This window comes from Asterias amurensis, chromosome 7 (genome assembly GCF_032118995.1).
Source record: "Asterias amurensis chromosome 7, ASM3211899v1".
Classification (NCBI taxonomy): domain Eukaryota; kingdom Metazoa; phylum Echinodermata; class Asteroidea; order Forcipulatida; family Asteriidae; genus Asterias; species Asterias amurensis.
Window position 1 is genome coordinate 17399075 of NC_092654.1, and position 22131 is coordinate 17421205.

General features: G+C 37.8%; 1 protein-coding gene across 2 annotated transcripts; it reads right to left on the reverse strand.

Moving 5' to 3' along the window:
* Positions 1–187: 187 nt before the first annotated feature.
* On the reverse strand, positions 188–21073 carry LOC139939709 (staphylococcal nuclease domain-containing protein 1-like). Of its 2 annotated transcripts, none has more exons than XM_071935795.1 (20): positions 20994–21073; positions 18202–18351; positions 17178–17307; positions 13807–13891; positions 13464–13621; positions 12908–12999; positions 12316–12471; positions 11402–11508; positions 10791–10881; positions 10038–10187; positions 9466–9638; positions 8704–8887; positions 8193–8334; positions 7859–7968; positions 6668–6856; positions 6017–6152; positions 4528–4721; positions 3599–3706; positions 2186–2434; positions 188–1673 (listed from the first exon to the last, which is right to left on the reverse strand). In XM_071935795.1, the coding sequence occupies exons 1-20, from the start codon at positions 21042–21044 to the stop codon at positions 1608–1610; spliced, it is 2721 nt and encodes a 906-aa protein (XP_071791896.1). In that variant the 5' UTR covers positions 21045–21073; the 3' UTR covers positions 188–1607. The 2 variants fall into 2 exon arrangements, with proteins under 2 accessions (XP_071791896.1, XP_071791895.1); XM_071935794.1 differs by having other exon boundaries at positions 9466–9641.
* Between the last annotated feature and the right edge of the window lie 1058 nt (positions 21074–22131).

The window sequence follows — 22131 nt, forward strand, 5'->3', positions numbered from 1 at the left end:
CGCAGAGTTCTCTGCTTCCGCCGCAAGCGTTGATTCTCTGCTTTTGATGAAATTGGGTCGGTATTGCATGTTATTCACAGGCCTCAAATGGCGACTGTACAGGCTAGTTACCCATAGTAAATTAACTTTGCTTAATGTCTTTTAACTTCTGGTATAAACAAACACTCAAAAGGAAAACTCTAAAATCTTAAATATGCCTTGAGACATTCAAAATATGCCTTGGCTTTTAATTGGTTATGGCATAGTCACATGACTTAGATTCAAACAAGCAATTGGTTAATCCGTGGTCTATATTCAACTTGAGCAAGCTTTTTCTCGGAAGACTGGTATCGGTAACCGTGGCAACAACACGTAGTTCTGGCTCTTTTTCAAAATAAACTTTATAAAATCTTATCAATTTGTAATCAACACATCAAGACTTCAATTCAATTAATACATTTCAGGAAAATTGAGAATTTCTCTACAATTAAATTTCATTTGTACACATTTTTAAATGTGAAAATCAAATGCAATTTTATCTTAATGTTACTCATACCCAAAGCCTTGGGCTGGACTTCATTGGAGGAGAATACTGTACAAGAAAAATAGTTAAATCACCCATTCTGGAAGACAGTTCATCACTTTAACGAAGATAAATAATTAAAAATTTCCTACCAGCTCCGTCGCCATCACATAGACGCACGACTCCTTCTTAGAAGAAAATAATTCCCCCCTCCCAAATATTTAGAACAAATAAGACAGACAAGTTAATAACGAGAAATATTTTCTACTACACTCAAAGATGTTTTTTAAACTAAAATGCTCCGTTAATCATTTTCACACGAAACCATTTTCCTGTTATAGTTCTAAAACCAATCTACATGTACACAGATTCTACACAGCCACACCTTCCTTATCCCCAGACAAGTCAGCCTCATGAATATGCACATTAAGAACATGAATAAATGAATATTCTATTAGAAGAATTATAATATAGTTATCTTAATACTACTCATATTCATAAGATATGCAAGGAGTTGTAGTTGGTGGTCGCGTATTAATGCCCCAGCTCAATTTAATTAAATATTCAAAAACAAGATTTGGTCGATGCATTTAATACTTTTTATGGAAGATACAGTGTCACCATGAATTATGTTTACCCAAAACAAGAAGCACATCTTAATTATTATGTTAAGTTTAAATCTACACGCACTTAAAATAAAATCTACATCTACTCTTATTCCAAGAAACAATTTATTCATTAACAAGAATTCACGATTCAGAATATTGAACACTAAAATCATACATTTAGTGAAAAGCTGTAATTAAATCATTTCGACTCAAACATCCCACAACCTAAGTTTGGCCACAGATATTGAAAGAAACTCAAAATAGAAGTCTCTGAAAGTGAATTGACATGTTGATTGGTCAAATTTAACTGACCACAACCACTCGGAGGGGAAAGATTTGGAATCAAAATAAAACATTTTCATATTTCTGTTAAATATACCTTAAAAGTTCTACTTGGATGAAAGCCAGACACTATTCTTTAGATTTCAAAGTGAGTTGTTGTTGCACGGTTACCAGTTTACCGTTAATCCAGTCTAGTGGAGATTAATCCAGAGAGTTTAAGATTGGAATCCAAACTCCCTGGCATCATCGTCGGTGATATCTCCGTAACGCCACAGATTAAGCTGAGGAAGAAACAAACAATGAAAAATGCTCATATTAATCATGACCACATTGCCTTATTATGCAAAATTACTTTATGAGGATTTTTTCATATAATTTGTGAAATTGTTCATAATTACTGAAATAAAACAGTGTTTAAAAAAACAAAAAAAAACCAATCATTCGCACACTGTACATGTGCACTGTCTTTAAGATTTTCATTGCAGGAAAAACTTGTAATTTTCTAGTGTTATTTTTATCTCTCTGGAATGCAAGTTTTTGATCTCTATGCATGCAAAGTGTTTTGTTAGTCAAAGAGATTAGACCCAAATAATAAAAGACTTTGAGGTCCGAGACCTAAAAGAAACACCAAGCGTGGCCTTTGCGAGCCGAGACATAGACTGGGACCAAAAGACATTAAGCCTCGACAGGAACCACGGCTGGGACCTTAAGATCCAAGACCAATTCATTGAGATGTAATAATCCCCAAAAAGAATTTGAAAAGAAAATCGAGGCAAGAAACCATCAAACTTACATGAGCTTTGAGGGCACTCTGCTGTGCAGCAGTGTACTCATTCACCATCTTCTGTAGACGTTTCTCACGACGCTGTTCAGCCAGCAGGAAGCCGTCGCTCACCAACGCCTTACCCATGTCTTCCTTAGAGTCTGGGTTGATGAGGGAGACGTACTCGGTCGTTCCAACACGGTACTCCATGTTGTACAGGAATTGTTTGTTCAGGACCTCGTGGCTGAAGGCATCGAGGGCGTCCTGCCTGAATTCCTCCTGTGAATTAACAAGTTGGTAAATTATTGTCAAAAAAGTTTCAAGGTAAATTTTACTTTTCAGTTCATTTAAATCAATTTATTTATTTTGAAATAATTTCAAGTACTTAAGTTAGATCTAAACTAAAGACATAATAATAAATATATAGTAATATAATAACTGTTCGTTACAACAATAAATTTAAACACATTAGATAAAAAGGACTGACAAATTACATAGGCCTACTACTAAAAAATATACATAAAACCACAATAACATAAAAACAAGATTAAAAAGACAAGTTTTCACTTCTTAAGAGTAAAGTAAAAACATAAAACAAGATTAAAAAGACAAGTTTTCACTTCTTAAGAGTAAAGTAAAAACATAAAACCTGAGGACATTAAACTCACAAAAAGAAATGTACATGTATATGTAAAGATCCTGCTTGGATCGTAAGCTAAAGCTATAATATACATCCCCTCTGCCAAACTGGACCTCAACAGAGGCATAACCAAGCACAATCAAACAACATATCATTAACAGCAAAACAAGCAAAGAGTTATCGGAGGGCATACAAAAACCCAGGAAAATTAAAGCCAATCAAAGTTATTAATTTATATAACAACGGGTTGGCTACAGATCAATCAGAGTAAAAAAGTGAGGACAAAAGGATGGTTAATGCAGAAAATGAAAGTGTGGATTACTGAGAACTGTCAAGCCGGTCAGAAATCAACATTGGTTAAACAGTGACGAACTGGAACACTATATAAAACTATCCAACTCATAAACTAACTAAGCTGTAATAAATAATAATATTAATAATAAGGAATATTAGGGCGCCAAATTCCACCAAAATGAGGTGCACAAGGCGCACAAGAGGGAAAACCACACACAGCAAGGAAAATAAGACAAATAGACCAGTTACATATAGGCGAGATTAAACAATGTGGTTTTTAACTTAATCTTGAAAGTATTGAGACTAAAAATGTTGCGGATTTGAAGAGGTAAATCATTCCAGAGTGTGGGTCCAGCATGGGAAAAAGACCTATCTCCCCATGATTTACTACTCCAAGGAACATGTAACATGCAAGTATAAGAAGATTGAAAAGATCGTACAGGATTACACCATGTACCTAAAAAAAGAGGAAACAATTGTTGTCGCCAAGAAGACTTTAGAGTACTTACATCTTTGGGCAGCATGGTACACGCCAAGTAGAAGTGATGAGCCTGGGGCTGCTGAGTATGGTAACCTGGTGGCATGGCACCAAGCTGAGCTAGTGAGACTACCTCACGCTACAAGACAGAACAAGTAATCATCAACAAATTATTTTGAATAGTACACTATACAATTGTTGCACGCTGTGACGGGTTCCACGGCGCTTTGTACACCCGAGGGGAGAAATGGCAACCTAGGCAAAGCCGAGGGTGCCATTTTCCCCTGAGGGTGTACAAAACCCATGGACCCCAAATGACAGCGTTCAACAATTGTTTTGTTATACCCTGGTAACATGATTCCTCTTCTCAAAGTTCTGTTGTCATCTTCAAACATTAATTACGACAAGTATGCAAAGTTTATAGCAAACAAACAATAATACAGTTGTTCAAACAAGAAACCATTCTTCACTGTTCCCTTGTACCAACGCTGGGAACGATCAAGGTGATGTACACCGGTTAACATCACTCATGTTACCCGCTCGCTGTGCAGCCGTGGTACATGCGTATTTGTTGCACGGCACGTGATTGGTTCTCGACCAATCAAACTTCACAGTTTGTTACCGAGGTATAACAACAAGCAGTGGTTTCCCCCTCCAGCCCTATTTGTCATCTTGTCTACAAAAATTGGCAATTCACAAAATTAAATGAAAAACAAAGGAAAGAAAGTCTTAACAAATCTGAAAACAGAAGGTTGGGGTTCCAGGCATCATACTTTAAGGAGGCAATGAAGGTGATTTCCTCCATGCCCCCTGGTCATTGCCTTGCTGACCTTGATATGCTCCAGCAGAAATTTACAAAATTTTTCCCAGTCATATGGTGCCCTTTACAAAGGAGAAAATGTCTAGGTGACTTTGCCCTTTCAAAAACAAAGCATACATGTCCGGGGTTCCATTACTCACGTTTCCATAATCTACGAAGAACACAGTGACCTTGTCTTTGTTGTGAACCTTCTCGACCTTGGCCCTATACCACTCTCCGTCTACAAACTTAGCCACACACAGATCACCGGTCTTAGGGGTGAAGGAACCGGGCAGTGGAGGGGCTGCAGCTAGCTCTGCTCTCAGCTGCTCCATAAACTTCTCAAACTGAGGTCCTGCAAGATGAGTAAGTGGAACATGAAACTAGTGTGGACAATATTATACTTAAATCTCAACCTTTTTTGTATTTTTTTTTTCTGACTGAAGATTTAGCTATGAAAAGTCTGCTCCCTAATTACCATTTAACACTGTACTGCGTATACATACACATCGTAATTATGAGATAAAACAGGATGAGTTGAAATTAATTAAACATTTAATGAATCTTTCATTTTAAAAATTACGCATTGTACAGCACAATGTCCAACCACGTACATACAACACATATAAAATTAGAGAATGGGAAGAATGGCAAATATCATTGCAAATATAAGTAAACAAAACAACTACTTTGAAATGCAAGTGAGAAATCCACTTAAACACAAGAAAGAATAAAGAGATATCAATTATTATGTTAATTATTAATATTATTATTGATGCAACCATGACGAACATTGATCAGCATTACTCGACAAACCAAATACAAAAATACATCAATGTTAACAGTGAACAATGATTCAATAGACCGATCCACTAAGCTCCACCCCATCGCTAATTGACCAATCACAACGCAACGAAGGTCCGACATGCGCGGCGTATCTTGGCGCGCGCGGCAGATTTGTGCAGAAAGGCATTGGAGAGCCCCACGTGTTCTTGCTCACACGCGAGTCGTGGGTGGAGCCTACTGGATCGGTCTATTGCCATCAATTCACAAGGAAACGCAAGATAAATCTATATCAAGCACAACAAATTAAATAAATAATCAGTGAAGGTATGGACTAGGGGAGAATGAGGGCTGTTGAGAAAAGGCATCAAAGGTTATGCAGCCCTTGGGACAACCTTGCAAAGGCACAGAAACAGTCGGCGACTATCTTTTTAAGATAATGCCGCTAGCCAATTAGCGTGCAGAAAAGTCAACAGCAAAATGGTAGTCGCCAAATGGAATAGCAAATCACATTACAAATGACACACGTTCAATATACAATACTTAAAAAAGAAAAACACAAGTTAATAAAATACAACTTTTGTCTCAAAACTTTCCATCAAAATATACGCTGCCATATTGAAAAAATCACCATGATCCCAATTGTTTCAGAACCATGGCCCTGAGTTTTTTCTGGACGATGATTGTTCCAAGACATTCACACAATTTCTGTTATAGCAAACTGTGTGTTACTATTCTGCTTGATGCCAACGATTCTGTTGCAGCGCAACTAAAATCAAAGATTGACCCGAGAGTGGCTTGAAAACGATCTGCCAATGAAGTACACAACTCTACATCCTTAATCGTCCATTTTCCTTTTTCCCTTACCTGAATCAATCAGCTGAGCGAAGAAGTCCAACTCCTTCCCAATCTCAGTCACCACAATGTGTTTGTAGTTGGTCTTTCTCTCTGTTGTTTCTTCTACAACCACTGTGGTCTTGGGCTCTTCAAACCTCTCCCAAATCTACAAATTGACATCGACAAAAAAAAAGATGAATGTTAACCTCTGCTTGGAACAAAATTCATGATCTAAGAACTGTTTGAATATCTGTATAGGATAATGCCTGAGGTGTGCATGGTGTTACTGCAAACTGAATATACACGATGCAATGCCTCAAACCATGTAAGATGGTTAACGCATGGTACATGTAGAGGTGTGTACTACTGCAATTAGGGAGATTGTGTACACCAATCAGGGAGATATTTAGAATTCCATTTGACACAACAGGGAAAAAGTTTCCGAAATCAGGGAGATTCTCAAATTTGTTCATCAGAGCATGGAAAAATTGGTTGATTTTCAGGGAACCTTCTGCAGAATCAAGGAGAACTGGCAACTCTGGGTTATATACAAAATATTTGAGCTCTGCGTTTTAACAAAGATATTATTAGATATTAATTTTTGAAAGCGTTTTTTTTCAGTCCTAACAAAAATTTCTTGGGGATTAAGTTTTTGAACTTTGACGCCTCCCAACTACCAACCTTGAGTTTGGCTTCCTTAGTCTTCTCTTCAGCCGCTTGAATAACTCTGGCGTAGTTGCTTCTCTCTGCAGTGAAGTGCATCTTGGACAAGCCTTGCTCTACCAGGGACACAGAGAGGTTGACGCCCTCCACAAACAGCCAACCGATGAAGTTACCGGCTTTGTCGATGGATTCAACTTCCACTTCGACCTAGAGAAAATAGAATTGATTTGTCATCATCAGTCGAATTTCATTAACCATCACTTTTGAACGGGTATCAGCTATCAGTCATAACTATCGGCTTTATGAGTAGTACAGACCTCTACATGTATCATGCGTTTTTAATGTTTTTAATTTTATTTTTTTATGCAAGTCGCCTGATGCGTTTTTAATTTTTTTAATTTTATTTTTTTATGCAAGTCGCCTGACACACAAGGCCTGAACGCCACTTCAAGGTGTGGGCTACAATTATTTTTTCCAGAGGCCATTGGGTTACCCCCTTTACAGTCCATACGGATGTAGGCGTTAACCATCTTACATGTTTTGAGGCAATGCATTGTGTACATTCAGTTTGCAGTAACACCATGTGTATATCTACGTTGCTCTGTACAATTGTTCTTACAGACCTTGTCTTGTTATTCATAATAAATAAGTTTTCAAAGAAAAGATCTACACCAACAAAATAGATATATACACATGCTGATTCCGTAAACTGGATATACAACATAACATTTTTGTCTTGAGAACACAGATACCAATTAAACCAAAAAGGGCTCCACTAATTGACTGCACAGATTAGAATGTAAGAACTATAGCCGAAGACCTTTTTGCAAATAGTGTGGCGCGCGCGTAAAGCTCAGAATATAGCTGCATTGTGGTCTAGCTGGTGATCAAATTTGACCCATACCTATCCCACAATGCACCTCAATCAACAGTCTGCACTTGCGCAATGGTTTTTTAGAAAAGGTCTATGCACAAGATGCTAATTGAGTAGGGCGCCCTCTTGTGGTAGAGGCGAAAAAGAGGGTTATCATTGGCCAAGATTGTGTGCTAAATACGCATAGGCTTTGCGATTCCATCGTTTTACTTGTATCTCCTAGATGGCGGCGTAATAAGCCTGTTACAGACACGGCTTCATCACCGATGCTACTGCAGTAAAAACAGTTGCCCGAGTTGCGCACACAATACCAATATCAATATCGTGACACTTACCTCCCGTTGTAGACAGAGTTCCTTGGTATACTGCAGAGCTTCTTCAGAGTATGGTTCAGATTCTGTTGGGCCGCCAGGTCCAGTCCGTGCCATCTTGGGGCATGTAATTCCTAAATAGAAAGTGTAGCAACAGACAGTTCTTTAATAGTTCAGTTCTTTTTATGTTTTTTCCACACACACCATGCAAATTATACAATATTAGCAAACATACAGTTAGTTACTTTATAATGGTTAGATAGCAATACCCATAGGTACATGTAGATGAAGATAAAATTCAAAAATATATGGTAAACAATTACATGCATGTGGATGGAGGCAAGAAAGAAATACCCACCAGCTAGGAGGAATGTGATAAGACAGGTTTCTTTGGGTAAGAAGAGACGGACTCGAGATCCACTGGCGACAAACTCCACAATGGCACTGCTGCGACCAGCCCGCTGGAGGAATGGAAGAAACTGCTTTGCCTTCTGGGGTTCCTGTAAGAATAAGAAAAAACTTAAAATTTATCCTGAAAATTATAAAAACATTTTATCGAACAGTTTCTATAACCCAGTACCCTTGAAGTGGGCCAAAACTTGAAGGTGTCCATAAACTGTTAACTATAATATTCATTATTTTTACATAAATTACTTCTACATCTAACTAGAGTTGGTGTAAAATATTTTCTTTTTTAAAGAATAGTGCACCATTTCTAAAAGCCCTCATGTGACCAGGGATTGGGCAAAAACTTGAGGGTGTTCACTGTTCATGATCATACAAAGTAAACAGAGTTACGTTTGTACACCAATTAGTGTCATTATTTCTAAGGACTCACAAATTAACCCCAACTTAAACCAAGATCTTACCCCGGATGTATCAGCAATCCGATGAATGGGATATTCCTTTTTGCTGTGTACTCCTTTGCCGTTCTTGATAGCTCTTGTCTCGGCAGTGAGTAGGGCATCGTAGTGGGCAGATCTCTGATCATCATCTTGACGGTAACGGATCACAGTGACGAGCCCCTTGCTTACAAGAGCTTCAGCAAGGTTACTGTGGAAGTGATAACAGACGGTAAGCAAATCTTGTGTTGACTATAACTTGAAAGTGTAAGCGATTTTGCAGTAAGCAGGAAAAATTAGCCACCCAGCTTGCATTAATTTTCATACAGGATGCCTTTCATGTGCTTGCGGGTAGCAGCGCTATGATACGGAAACTTTAAAGTGTAAGCGATTTCGCAGGTAAGCAGGAAAATAAGCCACCGGCTTGCATTGATTTACATACAGGATGCCTTTTTGTGTACTTGCGGTGAGCAGCGCTACGATACGGAAACTTGTGCACTAAGCACAAAATCAGCCATTGAGTGTTAGATTCTCTAAAAATCAAAGCATCAAGTCGACAGAATATGTCGTAAAACAAATTTTGAAAACAGTTTTAAGAAGAGGATCACATTCTTTTTAAGATGGCCGATGAACACAAAATCCTAAAAGGTTTTAAATTGCCTCAAAATTCTACCAAGGTTTAACTTAAATTCTTGTAGAAGTCAAATAAATAATGTATGCTTGAAAATCTTCAAGGTTTTGACAAAAATGTGCATGATAAAACAAATCATTATTGGAGATCCTACTCACATTCCACCAATGGTGACAGTAACGCATGTTTTCTCGGGGTAGCCGTCGCTAGCTGGTTTGATGTAGTCCACGGAGACGTTGACCTTCTTTCCGATCAACTTCTTACGTAAGAACTCACGGGCCTCGAACATGTATGGCACATCGTAAAGTGGACGTACACGTCTCTCATTTTGCTGCTGGTTAAAATACAGGGGAAAATAACTTTAAAGGGGACGTACTCGTTTCTCGAATTGCTGTTGGGTAAAATACAGGAACAAATAATTTGAAGAAAAAAAATCATTCCTTGTTTAGTTGTTAACCACAAGTTCTTAGGTTGTATACTCCACAGGGAGCTGAGAAAGATTAAAGGAATGTTATTGGGCCAATTACCAATAATGTAAAGCGCAGTGAGATGGTTATTGTGAAATGCACTATATAATAATTTTATATTATTATAATTATTATTATTCTTTTCAGAAACAACACTACTGAACAAAGATTTACACATGGTGCAACCACACCTAGCCCAATTTTGTATTGTTTTTTAATGTTTATGGACGAATGTCATGAAATGAAAATGAAGTAATTCTCACCCTTGGTTGCTCCACTTCCTTGCCATCTTCTTTGCCTTCCTTGGGAGCCTGTGAGAGTCTTGGTGGTCGGATGCTGGATAACGTCACCTTACGATAGTCACCAGCGGCTGTCTTCAGCACGAGGGCATCAGCGTTGATGACCTCAACGACCTTAATGGATTAGACGAGGAGAAGACAAGGTTAAAGATTTACCCAAAGCGACATTATGTTTGATGCATCATTACGAATCTTTACTCGGATATCGGATGCGATTGAGTATATTGTTGCAGAACGATAATCACTTGGTGAAATCTGGACTATTCATTTTCATAAAATTGAAAAGCTGAGTGATTATATTCAGCGACAATGCATGAACCAAATGCTTTCATGAGTAAGAAATTTGTATAGATTACAAGGGCTGGCCTACATGTACACACAGCATAGGATTTAATAGCTTTTCAGGTTTTTTAATATTTTCATTTGATACAGATTTTCTTGTGGGAAAATTTGTTTTGACTACCAAGAGGGAATGATTGTTTTGGAAACGACAATATGAAGCGTCCAATATTTATAATAATAAAAATAATAACATTTTAATAATAACATTTATATCCACATTGAATATTAAAATTTGGAGAGACACTGCAGAATACACAGCAAAATTAAAATGATATGTGTCTCAACAACCAAATTACACAGATCTGTGTTTGTGGTCATACTAAATGTTTGACAACTCTCTTGGACATTATTGATAACATAACTCTTGTTCACTACCTTTCCTGTGTAGGTCTTCTCGGCAATGTCCAATACAACGGCGTTGGATTTGTAGTCCTTCCAGATACGTAGTTTCTTTTCCTTGGCTTTTCTGGATGAGACGGATAAGCAAACCATCAGTAAAGTCTAATTCAGGTTCACAACATGGTATACTTTGAAAATGACAGGACTCAGTTCAATTTTGATGAGAAAGTGAATGCTCCATGAAGTTGATATCACAAACATATAATGAAAGACTCATCATTTAACTGAAGTGTGTTCATAACACAAATGCTCTGCAACTCCATCTGTTTTGGCATGGTATAGAAGCTTTGGGTTGCAAGTCATATTGTCACTGACACTACGAACCAACAAGAAGGTATTGCATTCTGCTATATCACCCATTCCTACACCCTTTATGGACGTAAAACATTCCATAACAGTATTTGTATCAAGTTTAAAGCATCAACCGTCAACTATAAGAAAATCTAGCTAAAAACACTCTGAAATTTTGAAAATAGTGGTGTTTAACAAAGTGTTCCGATTTGAACGCTGTTTTCTGTTATTGCTATTTTATTGCTAGTATGGTAGGTGTGTGTCAGTTCCTGGTGTCATTGTGTCAATGTTCTTACTTTTCAGCAGCTCTGAGTTTATCTGCTCCGCTTGTGACAGTGGCTATACTCCAGTCCACACATCGAGCCAGCCCTTCACCCAACAGGAACTCAGCAATGTTTCCTTTCTGTCAAAAGCAGGGGAAACAAAATCTAGAGTTAAAGGGAAATTTCTCTTAATACATGTAGATGTTGAATTTGCATCTTTTGAGACTTTGAAAGTGTCTCCATGAAGCTGAGAAAAATTACAGGAATGTTGTTGTCCCAATGACCAGGATACTAATGTGTAGTGAATTTATACATAATTGCAAAATGCGCTATGTAAGATCTAGTTGTTATAAATAAATCAAAAGTGGCAATGACATTTCCGTAAAAAAACAATATCAAATTTTAAAGGAATTTCAGAGTCAAGACCAGGGCCCAATTTCATGGCACACTTACTTCAAGTTACTAAGCATTCTATGCTTACACAGCTAGTGCAGAAATTCGCACTTTCCCTGCAAGCGGAGAATGGTGATCGCAAGCTCAGAATTCGGCAACAAACGGAGAATGGTGATCGCAAGCTCAGAATTCAGCAAGCAGAGAGTGGTGATCGCAAGCTCAGAATTCAGCAAGCGGAGAATGGTAATCGCAAGCTCAGAATTCGGCAACAAACGGAGAATGGTGATCACAAGCTCAGAATTCGGCAACAAACGGAGAATGGTGATCGCAAGCTCAGAATTCGGCAAGCGGAGAATGGTAATCGCAAGCTCAGAATTCGGCAACAAACGGAGAATGGTGATTGCAAGCTCAGAATTCGGCAAGCGGAGAATGGTGAACGCAAGCTCAGAATTCGGCAAGCGGAGAATGGTGATTGCAAGCTCAGAATTGGGCAGTAAGCAGAACAATCTGTCTGTGTCTAGGGAAGATTGATAGGCATGGGGAGGGGAACTTACAGGGTGCATGACAGAGCCGAGGTAGTTCTGATTAGACACGCCCTCAAGGATGATCTTGACATCCCTCTGTAGAAGTCGAGACTCTGTGAAATACTTGGCTTCACCGGCAAATGGCTCTTCTGTCTCGGTGTCACCATCCCTCCGGAACATGGGACACTGCAGAGTGGAAACAAAACACTAGTTCATACTTGACACAAACATAGAACTTGTTAAACAGCTTGCTGACCATCTGAAACTATTCGGCTATGGTCATGCACACAGGTACAGTGTATGCACAGCTCAAAACCATCTGAATGGTTTGAGTGGTAGTACAGCTTATCAACAACACTGCTCAAACGGTACTGCCATGTGTGTACAAAAACGACGAGGTTGTAAACGCTCGTGAATTTTGAATGGTTTTGAATGGTGTATCAGTAGGAGGGTTAAAAGAAAAACACTGAAACCAATATTTGCATGCAGCTCATTTATTATCTCTTGATTAGATGTCCACTCTGAAATCGTTCACTGTATTAGTTTTTGTGTCATGCCTCAAGCTGAATTTTTTTTGTGTCACAGGATTCTTGAGATGATCATGTCCCTCTTTACAACATACCTTAATTCCTGAGAGCATGACAGTCACATGATGGAAGGATGGAACCAGGAAAGCACGCACTGTGCATCCATCTCGTACATGCTCAATAACAGCTGTGATGACCAGAAGTAGAAAAAAAGAAACACAGCGTTGAGAACGATGTTTTATATATCACATTGCTCCCTTAAAGGTAGGGATGGGTCACAGATTGTTTTTTGTCAATAAAAAGCTGATTTATAAAGAAACACCCAATAAATGATAGTTTCATCTGAATAATCTTACTAGAAAATAGCAAAAGAAACGTCACAGTATTTTCAGAAGAATTTTAAATCCATGACAGTAGAACCCAACCGGATCTATGGCTGCAGCATTCCAGAACTAACACACAAATTGACCATAATTCCTTCAAAGGTAATCCCTTATCAACAAAATAGTTTTTAGTCAACAGCTGCAGGGCTTCTCACCAAGCTTTTGGGTTCATACGTTTTTGGAGTAATTACCAATCTATGACCCTGCCTTTACTACATACAAGCTGACAAAATTGTTTGTAACGGTATAAACTTTTAATTGTTCTTACCGTTTTGTTCCTTGCCATGGAGTCCATCCACAAAGTTTCTTGGGTTGTCTACTGACCATTTGATGTCCCTTATGCCATTGCTGCTAGGTCCGCCTGCCCACTTGCCCTTCTTGGCAGCTTTGGCCGTGTCTTCCAACACATTGAGTTGGTTCTGATCACTGAACGAACAAGAAAGGAAGAAGAGAGTTTTATAGTTCAGAAGCTTTTGGATGGTGAAAAGAATAATCCTTGGTAGATAAATTTGGATCGCAAAGGTAATTATTTATTAAAATGTGCCTTGATCCGACAGCCTGTACTCAAATATTAACACCACGGTCAATAACAATTATTTAACTATTCTTACTCTGATGGTTTTATTCCGCCTCTCCTCACTTCAACAAGTCCTTCTGCTACGATGGATTCCGTTACATTCTCCATGACATTTGGGTCTGAGAGGTAGGTAAATAAAAAATAAAAACATGTTAAAAACACAAGACAACAAGACAAGATAGGGCTCCAATTTGGGGAAAGAATCCACAATACTGTAAGGCTTTGCACACAAAGAATGCCTACATGTAGTACAGTGAAGTACAAACAAACACAGCCGCAAACAATTCTTGCTGGCCTCTGAATGACGCCGATGTATACCCACAATTTCCTAATTTCGTAAGAGTTGATTCTTTGCTTGCGGTAAACAGTAGCCATAAAATTTGGCCATGGGGCATTTCTTAAACCACCCTCCAATGTTAGAACCACCACCGCGTGCAAAATAAACGCTGCTCCAAAAAAGTAAGAACTGAAGGCCGAGCTACCTTTCCACTGCGTATGCAGTGCATGGAGCCTCAGCCAGAGACCGAGCCCAAACCTGGGTTTGAGAAAGGCCCCGTGACTGTTGTTTTTGCCTGGTTTAAAGCCATTGGACACTTTCGGAACGAAACAAAATTAAAAGTTCACAGATTTACAAATAACTTACAGGGTGTACAGAAAGTATTGGTAAAAGAATTCTCTTGAAATAACATTCCATGAAATGCTTTACTTTTTGAAAAAACATTAAAACAATATCAGTTCTCGATATAGAGAATTGCAGATTTATTTTATAAACACAGCGAAACGTGCGGAAACAAGAGTGGGTTTTCTCATTATTTTCTCCTGACTCCGATGACCAATTGAGCCTAAGTTTTCACAGATTTGTTATTTTATATATAAGTTAAGCTTGGGCGATATCACGATATTATCGAATATCGCGATATTAATTTGGAAACGATTTCGATATCGGATGGATTTGGTTTTAATCGAAATATCGATGTATCGCGATATCGATTAAATATCGCGATGTATTTGCTAGCTGAGACATCTTGCACCCCATATGTTTGGAGTAAAACCAGAAAAATAGGTCATTAGAACACCTCTCTTATGCTATGACTGTCTCTTCTACAACTTTCACTTGGAGTTTCAATCGCCCGCCGGGCGAGTCAACCAAAATTCTCGATCGCCCGCAGGTTTTTTCACTAGCCCACATGTAATTATACACACAATTTTCAAAACGAAAAAAAAAAAAAAAACAAAAAAAACCCACGAAAGTGAAGCCCTTAAAATTGCTTTTTTTGAGCATTTTATATCTGAATTTTTACCTTAAACTATCCCTTTTCCATCAACAACAACTTTAATGACTTCGTGGTTAGGGGGTCGGTTGATTTGAACATGTTTTGAACTCCGTTTGCAACAAAATCTTCATGAATCAACGATCAGTCAACAACGCACATCGAGAAATAATTAATGAATTGCCCCGTAACGCCCTCTGTTGGCAAAAGTTGTCCATGTTATTGGTTGTCCAAGGCTGTACATTGTGCACAGTCTGCAGTCATTATGCACAACGTTCGGCAATTCTTTACTCCGTTCATGAACATGTACTGCATTGAAGTCTAGTCAAGAACATAATGAATATGGAATTTATTAACAGCCATCAACAGCCAATCACAGCGTGCAGAGATTTGGTCAGAATGGACTTTGGACGACTGTGTGCGTTGTGTATGTGCTGTGCATACTGCATGGATGTACCACCAGTGGGCGACCGTGTACTGTGAGGATACTCGGCACCATGTGGTTTGTGCATCGTGTTTTCAATTGATTAGGTGTTCGGCCACCAGCCGAACAACTATTGTTATTGTTCTGTTTTTTTTTTTTTTTTTTTTTTTTTTTTTTCTGCGTGTTCTTCTCCTCGAACGTTCTCGCGCGATTTTCGCAAAAACTAAAGCTTGTATGAACCTGAAACTTACCATATATATTGATCTTAATGAGTAGACGAAACAGCAACATTTTTGGAATGATGACGTCATTGATGACGTCATTACGTTCAAAAAAACGCTAAAAATTGGAGAGTTCATATCTTGAGAACTACAAATGCCACACACAAGATATTTGGTGCATATAAAAGGTCTTGTAATTAGCTACAAAAGTCGTGCACAACGTGACCTCATGTGACTTTTACTTCCGGTTGAAACAGGAAGTTCAAAATATCAAAAGTTCATATCTCAAGAACTATATATCATATTCGCAAAATTTGAATATCAGTTTGAAGATCAGTTATCCTGCTCAAACTTTTGCACAAACATAATGCCAGTTGAATTTTGCCTTCTGGTCGTAAAAGCGCGCGTTTGTGTTGACCTCCATTCATTACGCGTAGAAACCAGATAGTATCGCCATTCATGTATGTGAATGCTACTATTGTATTGTGGGTGTGTGGGTGTGTGTGCGTGTAGCTCATGTAGGCCTACATTGTATCCATGCTCTATGACAAAACAGCACTGCGTGGCTGTGGGCATTACGGGTTGTGTATACACATGCAGACTCCGTTGAAGGCGCGCGTAATTCAAATTCCACTACGCTGGGATTCGCCTCATCTTTCTTCGTGCGATTTTGAACAAAATGTTAAACTACTATGAACTTGTTGAACAAAACTAACGCTTGTATGAACTTGAAACTTACCATGAACATAAACCTTAGTGTGCAGACGAAACCAAAACGTTTTTTGGAATGATGACATCATCGATGACGTCATTAAGTTAAATAAACGGTAAATAATTGAAAAATTCATATCTTGAGAACCACAAACGCTACGTACAAGATTCTTTCACTACATGAAACCTCTTGTAATGTTCTACAAATGTTGTACACAACGTGACCTCATTTGACCATTCACCCGAACACCCTGAGTTTGTACACAAACTCTCAATTTCTAGTTGTACGTGTTTTCTGATACGAACGACAGCAATTCCGGTCCTGATCACGACAAAATTAAATCTAGCAAGTTTCTAGAACTGTCAAACTTACTAATTTAAAAGCTTTAGTAGAAGTTTTCTGTGGGATTTTGCTACTGAACCCTTATTTATATGTGAAAAGGAATAATTATTTGACTCCCCCGGCGGGCTAGTGAGAAATGGTTTTCAGTCGCCCGCCGCTATTTTCACTCGCATTTGGCAATCGGGCGACCGCTAATTTCGAACCCTGTCAGATGTCAAATTTATTTAATCGCGATTATATCGAATATCGCGATATATTGTCGGCGATATATCGTGAATAAAATAAATCGATATCGCCCAAGCTTAATATAAGTTGTGATACACGAAGTGTAGGCCTTGGAGAACACTGTTTACCGAAAGTGCCCAATGGCTTTAAATAAGCCAAGATAAAATGTGATATTAAAAGTTTTAAACTAAAGAGACGTTCTTTACTCACCCTTGGCTGATGGTAAGAAGACGCAACCGTATGCTCGACCACTCCCTGGTGCAGTATACTCAACGGTGAACTTCACGTCTTTTCCAATGAGTTTCTTTCTCAAGAACTCTCGAGCCTCCCATGCATAAGGCTGCAAATAGTTTTTTAAGACAATTACACAAAATATTTCATTGATAAAATATAATCTAGGCAATTGTTGTTCGGGGTTGCTTTTGAGTCAACAACCCAAGACATTGAAACTTAATAGTCTACCATTTGATATTCACTTGAAATAAACTTGGGACTATAAAAGTGGCATCACTTTAAGGAGGGGGCAAACCTGACCAGACAGTTTTAGATTGTATCAAGCAAACACTAGTAACAGCATGTGAACTTTGTATGTTGTTTTCTAATAAGGTTCTATTAGATTTTGAGAAAATCCTGAGCGAAAATGAGAATATTCTCCTCTTGTTATTACAACTTAACATTTAAAGCCATTGGACCCTTTCGGTACAGCAAAAAAAATAAAAGTTCACAGATTTACAAACAAATTACAGGGTTTACAGAAGGTAGTGGTGAAAGACTGCTCTTGAAATATTATTCCATGAAATGCTTTACTTTTTGAGAAAACGGTGAAACAACATCAATTCTCGATAGCGAGAATTACGGATACAAGGGTGGGTTTTCCCGTTATTTTCTCCCAACTCCGATGACCGATTGAGCCTAAATTTTCACAGGTTTGTTATTTTATATAAGCTGTGATACACGAAGTGTGGGACTTGGACAATACTGTTTACCGAAAGGGTCCAATGGCTTTAATGAGGTACAATAAATATAATATTTTCTTTTTCTGAGTTGTAGATATCTAGGATTTTCTAAAGGGACATTAAGTCCAAATCAAAAGGAACAGTCACTGTGCATATTCAGTGCTAACTATGATTATATCACTGTGCCATAATTCTACCAACCAATACATAAAAGTCAAATTCAAATAAATCACTTCGTTTTGCAGTCTGCTCTCGCTCATTACAAAACCAATCCTTACCTCGTCCTGGGTCTGGACCGAGTTCTCGATGTTGGGATTGGCTTTTCTTGCCATCTTGGGGGCGGTGATATTAGACAGACAAATCTGTCTCTCTGGAGGGGGGCCTCCCTTAGGCTGGCCTCTGATGATGACTGCATCACCGGAGAGCACCTGAAGAAAAAAAAAAGGAATAATAGTTTGAATAAATTTTGCGTTAAATGACTGAGCTAGTTAGAAGCAATTCGTACCGACTTCGTCTTGCCTATATTCCTTCAGAGGGAGCGGTTTCTCACAATTTTTTATACTATACACAGCTCTTCATTGCTTGTAACCCGAGTAAATTTGTATGCTAACTTTAAAAATTATTTTGAGTAGTTACCAATACTGTCCACTGCCTTTAAGACTGGGAATGACCAGCAAATAAAAGAAAACAAAGTAAAAACAATTTTGGTTTATAAAATACCCAAATTAACAACAAAAATAACCCTGCCCTGGTGGGGACGCCAGTCTCAAATGTCTCAAATGTCTCAAGTTTCTCTACAATGCGATACCAATAAAATTTTAACAACTTTTGTTTTTTGTTTTAAACATCTTGTACCAATTGACGTGTTACAAACATAGCAACTCCAATCAAATTTTCATCAACTCACAGTGGTTTAAAACCCTATGTGACCCCGACATCGACAAGTTTCTGTACAATAATCGGTCAAAATACCTTTATTATAATCGGTCAAAATACCTTTATAATATCTCAAGCATGTCTGAATGTCATCTTTAGGTAGATAAAACGTGGTTGTCCATTAAAATAATCCACAATTTATCGATCCGTGTCGTGATTCACGAATTATTGTGACAATTTTTATGATGTGGTTTTGAAGTCAACAGAGGACGCTATATCTTCTGTGTGTAATGTTAATGTAAACGATGTTTTTGGTTAAAAACAGCAAACTTAGTTTTTGGGAGTGAAGGCGATCTTGCGGGATTGCGGCGCTATTTTATTTTCAAAGCTAAGTAGTCACTCTATCATTTTATGGAAACAAATACAAAAAATATGTTGGCCATTGGTGGCCGATTGGGAAAATATCCAACATTTTGATTTTTGTTTATTTTCCTTAATTTTGCGATGTAAACAATTGCTTTTTTGAAAATTCTCATTTTCAGGAGTAAAAACTCATTTTCGCTACTTTACCGTGAATTTCTTCTAGCCACAACGAATGGTTACTTTACTAATCTATTACATATTTTTAGCATTTCGTCCAGGCCCTTAATGGCTTATTTTAAAGATGTGTGGCGGTATTTTTTTTTTTAAGTAGCATTTTTTGACATTTCATTCGAAGATTTCAAAGCATTTTTGCCGTATCATCAAAACTTCGGTCCGTATTTAATTTTCTACAATGTGAAAGGTCACTTATACAGGTAATTTAAAAACAATATTTGTTTTCTCAAACAATTTGTATATGCCTACCCAGGTATTTTTTGTAACATAAGGGTTTGTGATTTTTGCTGAATATAAACGTATGTCACAATATACGAACTACAATTCCTTAAAAAACCAGGGTAATAAATTTCAAAAAAATAAAAATTCTTCAACAAATTAGTTCTTCTTGTTCAAGTCACCAAAGATATGTAGTTATCTCAGAAAAAAAAATCGGACCTGATGTCTGGGTCTTAAACCACTGTGCACCTGAAGGAGAAAGTTTGACTTGTGGTATTATGTAGTTTGGTATTGATTCTGGAATAATTCTTGAGAAAGTTTCCGTATCACACCACCACTTTTTCATTCGATATGAAATAATATAGTATCTAATTAACTTCAATGAGCTATCCCTTTTCGTAAAAATGAGTGATGAAGTGTGGCAGGTTACGGAAACTTATAATTTGTTGTATTACAGAGCAAAGGATTGATGTTGTAATGATTGTGCCAAGTGTTTTTGACTAATTTTTTTTTAGACAGTTCAAATTTTTGTAAATATTTTAAAGTGATACTCAGAGCGTTACCAACTTAACTTGCTACAAATGTTATTGAGCACGAAAGTTTTCACATAAAATTATACATTTTTTTTTTTTTTTGAAGGTCAGTTTATTTTCCAAAACAAATGTCACCCAAGTTCCCAACCCTCTAAACCAAGTCCACATAAAAAAATTGTAAAATGTTTATTGTTTATTTTAACAATTCTGAAAACCGAGCAGTCTTGCAAAAGGGAGAAATTGTGAGCAAAGCTTCCGCTTCTTCATCCATCAGCAGGTATTATTAATATTATATTAAATGATTTAGTTTAATTCTGTTTCTTATTGGCATAGCAGAGGACCCCCAAAACAACAACAAACAACAACAAATTGAACAGTCATGGATGGAAATAATTTAAAACTTAATTTGTTTCTTTTTGTAAACCCAGAAAAAAACCCATTATTTAAAAAAAGGGAGTCCTTAATTCCCAACAGTGGCACTGAAGTGTGACTGTTTTTGTCTAAAAATTTTTCAATTATTAAAACTATCTACAAAAATTACATTCGATTTTAAATTAAAAACGCCGAGTTCAAATAGCGTACAGCAAGCCTCCATGGTCAAATAGAGTACAAGATGGTTCAAATCGTGTGCAACGTCACCATATGGACTTTAGCAAGCCAACTTTGTACACGTATGCATAAACCGTAACACGCAAATCCCGCACACGTACAAAACAGGCAAAAAGGCCCAACATTTATACTATATTTTCACCCTTTTGCCCTGCACAGAAATCCCTCTAACTTCGGTGAACAGTGGCCAATATCCTCTGTCACCCATACGTATGGTTAAAATGAAAAATAAATACCTGTTTGACGACCCCTCGCATGACATTCTGTGGTGTTTGTTGGGCGGCCATTCTTGCAACGTGCAAGTTTACGGAAATAAAGGCTTCATCACGTGATTTAAAGGTCGAGCAAGGGTCATAGTTTATAGTAGACTAGCTCCAAGTCCTTGTCTTCGTCTCAGAATACGTTTGTGTACTGTTGTTTAATGTGATCGGTTTACAGCCGAAATTGTTATTATTATTTTTAATATAGCTAGTTTAATGAGGACAGTCCACTAAGAAGAAAAACAGCCTTGTAAAGACAAGTATTACCAAATTTATTAAGATATCCCATCGGTTCTGTACTATTATTTTCCAATTTCGATCCTCATTGAAATTCTATGTGGACGGTGTCGATCTTTTTTTCGTCTCACGCCCACACTACTTTCAACTTATATAAATATTGACAACATATTCCCAGTAGCCCCCCCCCCCCTACACCATAATAGGCCGCACACTATACAAACTAGGATACCTGAGATCAAGCAGAGTGTGTTAGATCATACTGTTCTCCTGCTTCTGACCAAGGAGGTTCCCGGTCGATCCTGCCAGGTTTGAAAAAAAAAAAGAGATTCACTCATTCTCCCCACCGGGTGTGTATAGGTCGTCTTCACCAGAAGGTTGGATGACACTACTTTACAAACAGATATGGAGAAGATCTGGAACGGGCTATTATAAAATATAAAACAATGTTCACCCCTCCCCTTATAATTATTGCTATGAGCAACCCATGCAAGGTGGATGGACGCGGTAGTGCCACGCCTTCATTCTTTTTTAGTCAGGTAAGTAGATAGTGTGTAATGCCGAGTGTTCTTAAATTCAAATACTAACCTGGAAACCCAAATTGGCGTATCCAAGAGTATTGTGATTACCAAATCAGGTCAATTGGGTTAATAAATTTGGGTTTGTTTGTTTTGTTTGTTGGGTGTTTATTTGTTCGTTTTGTGTTGTGTGTGTTTTTGTTTTTGATTTGTTTACTTTTTTTTTTTTTTTTTTTTTTTTGGGGGGGGGGGGTTATAATATTACTGTTCCCCTCAACCAGTTATAGCGAAGGGGAAGTTCATGTGGCATAGGTGACAATTAGGACGACACACTGACGAAACAATCGCACCAACCCACC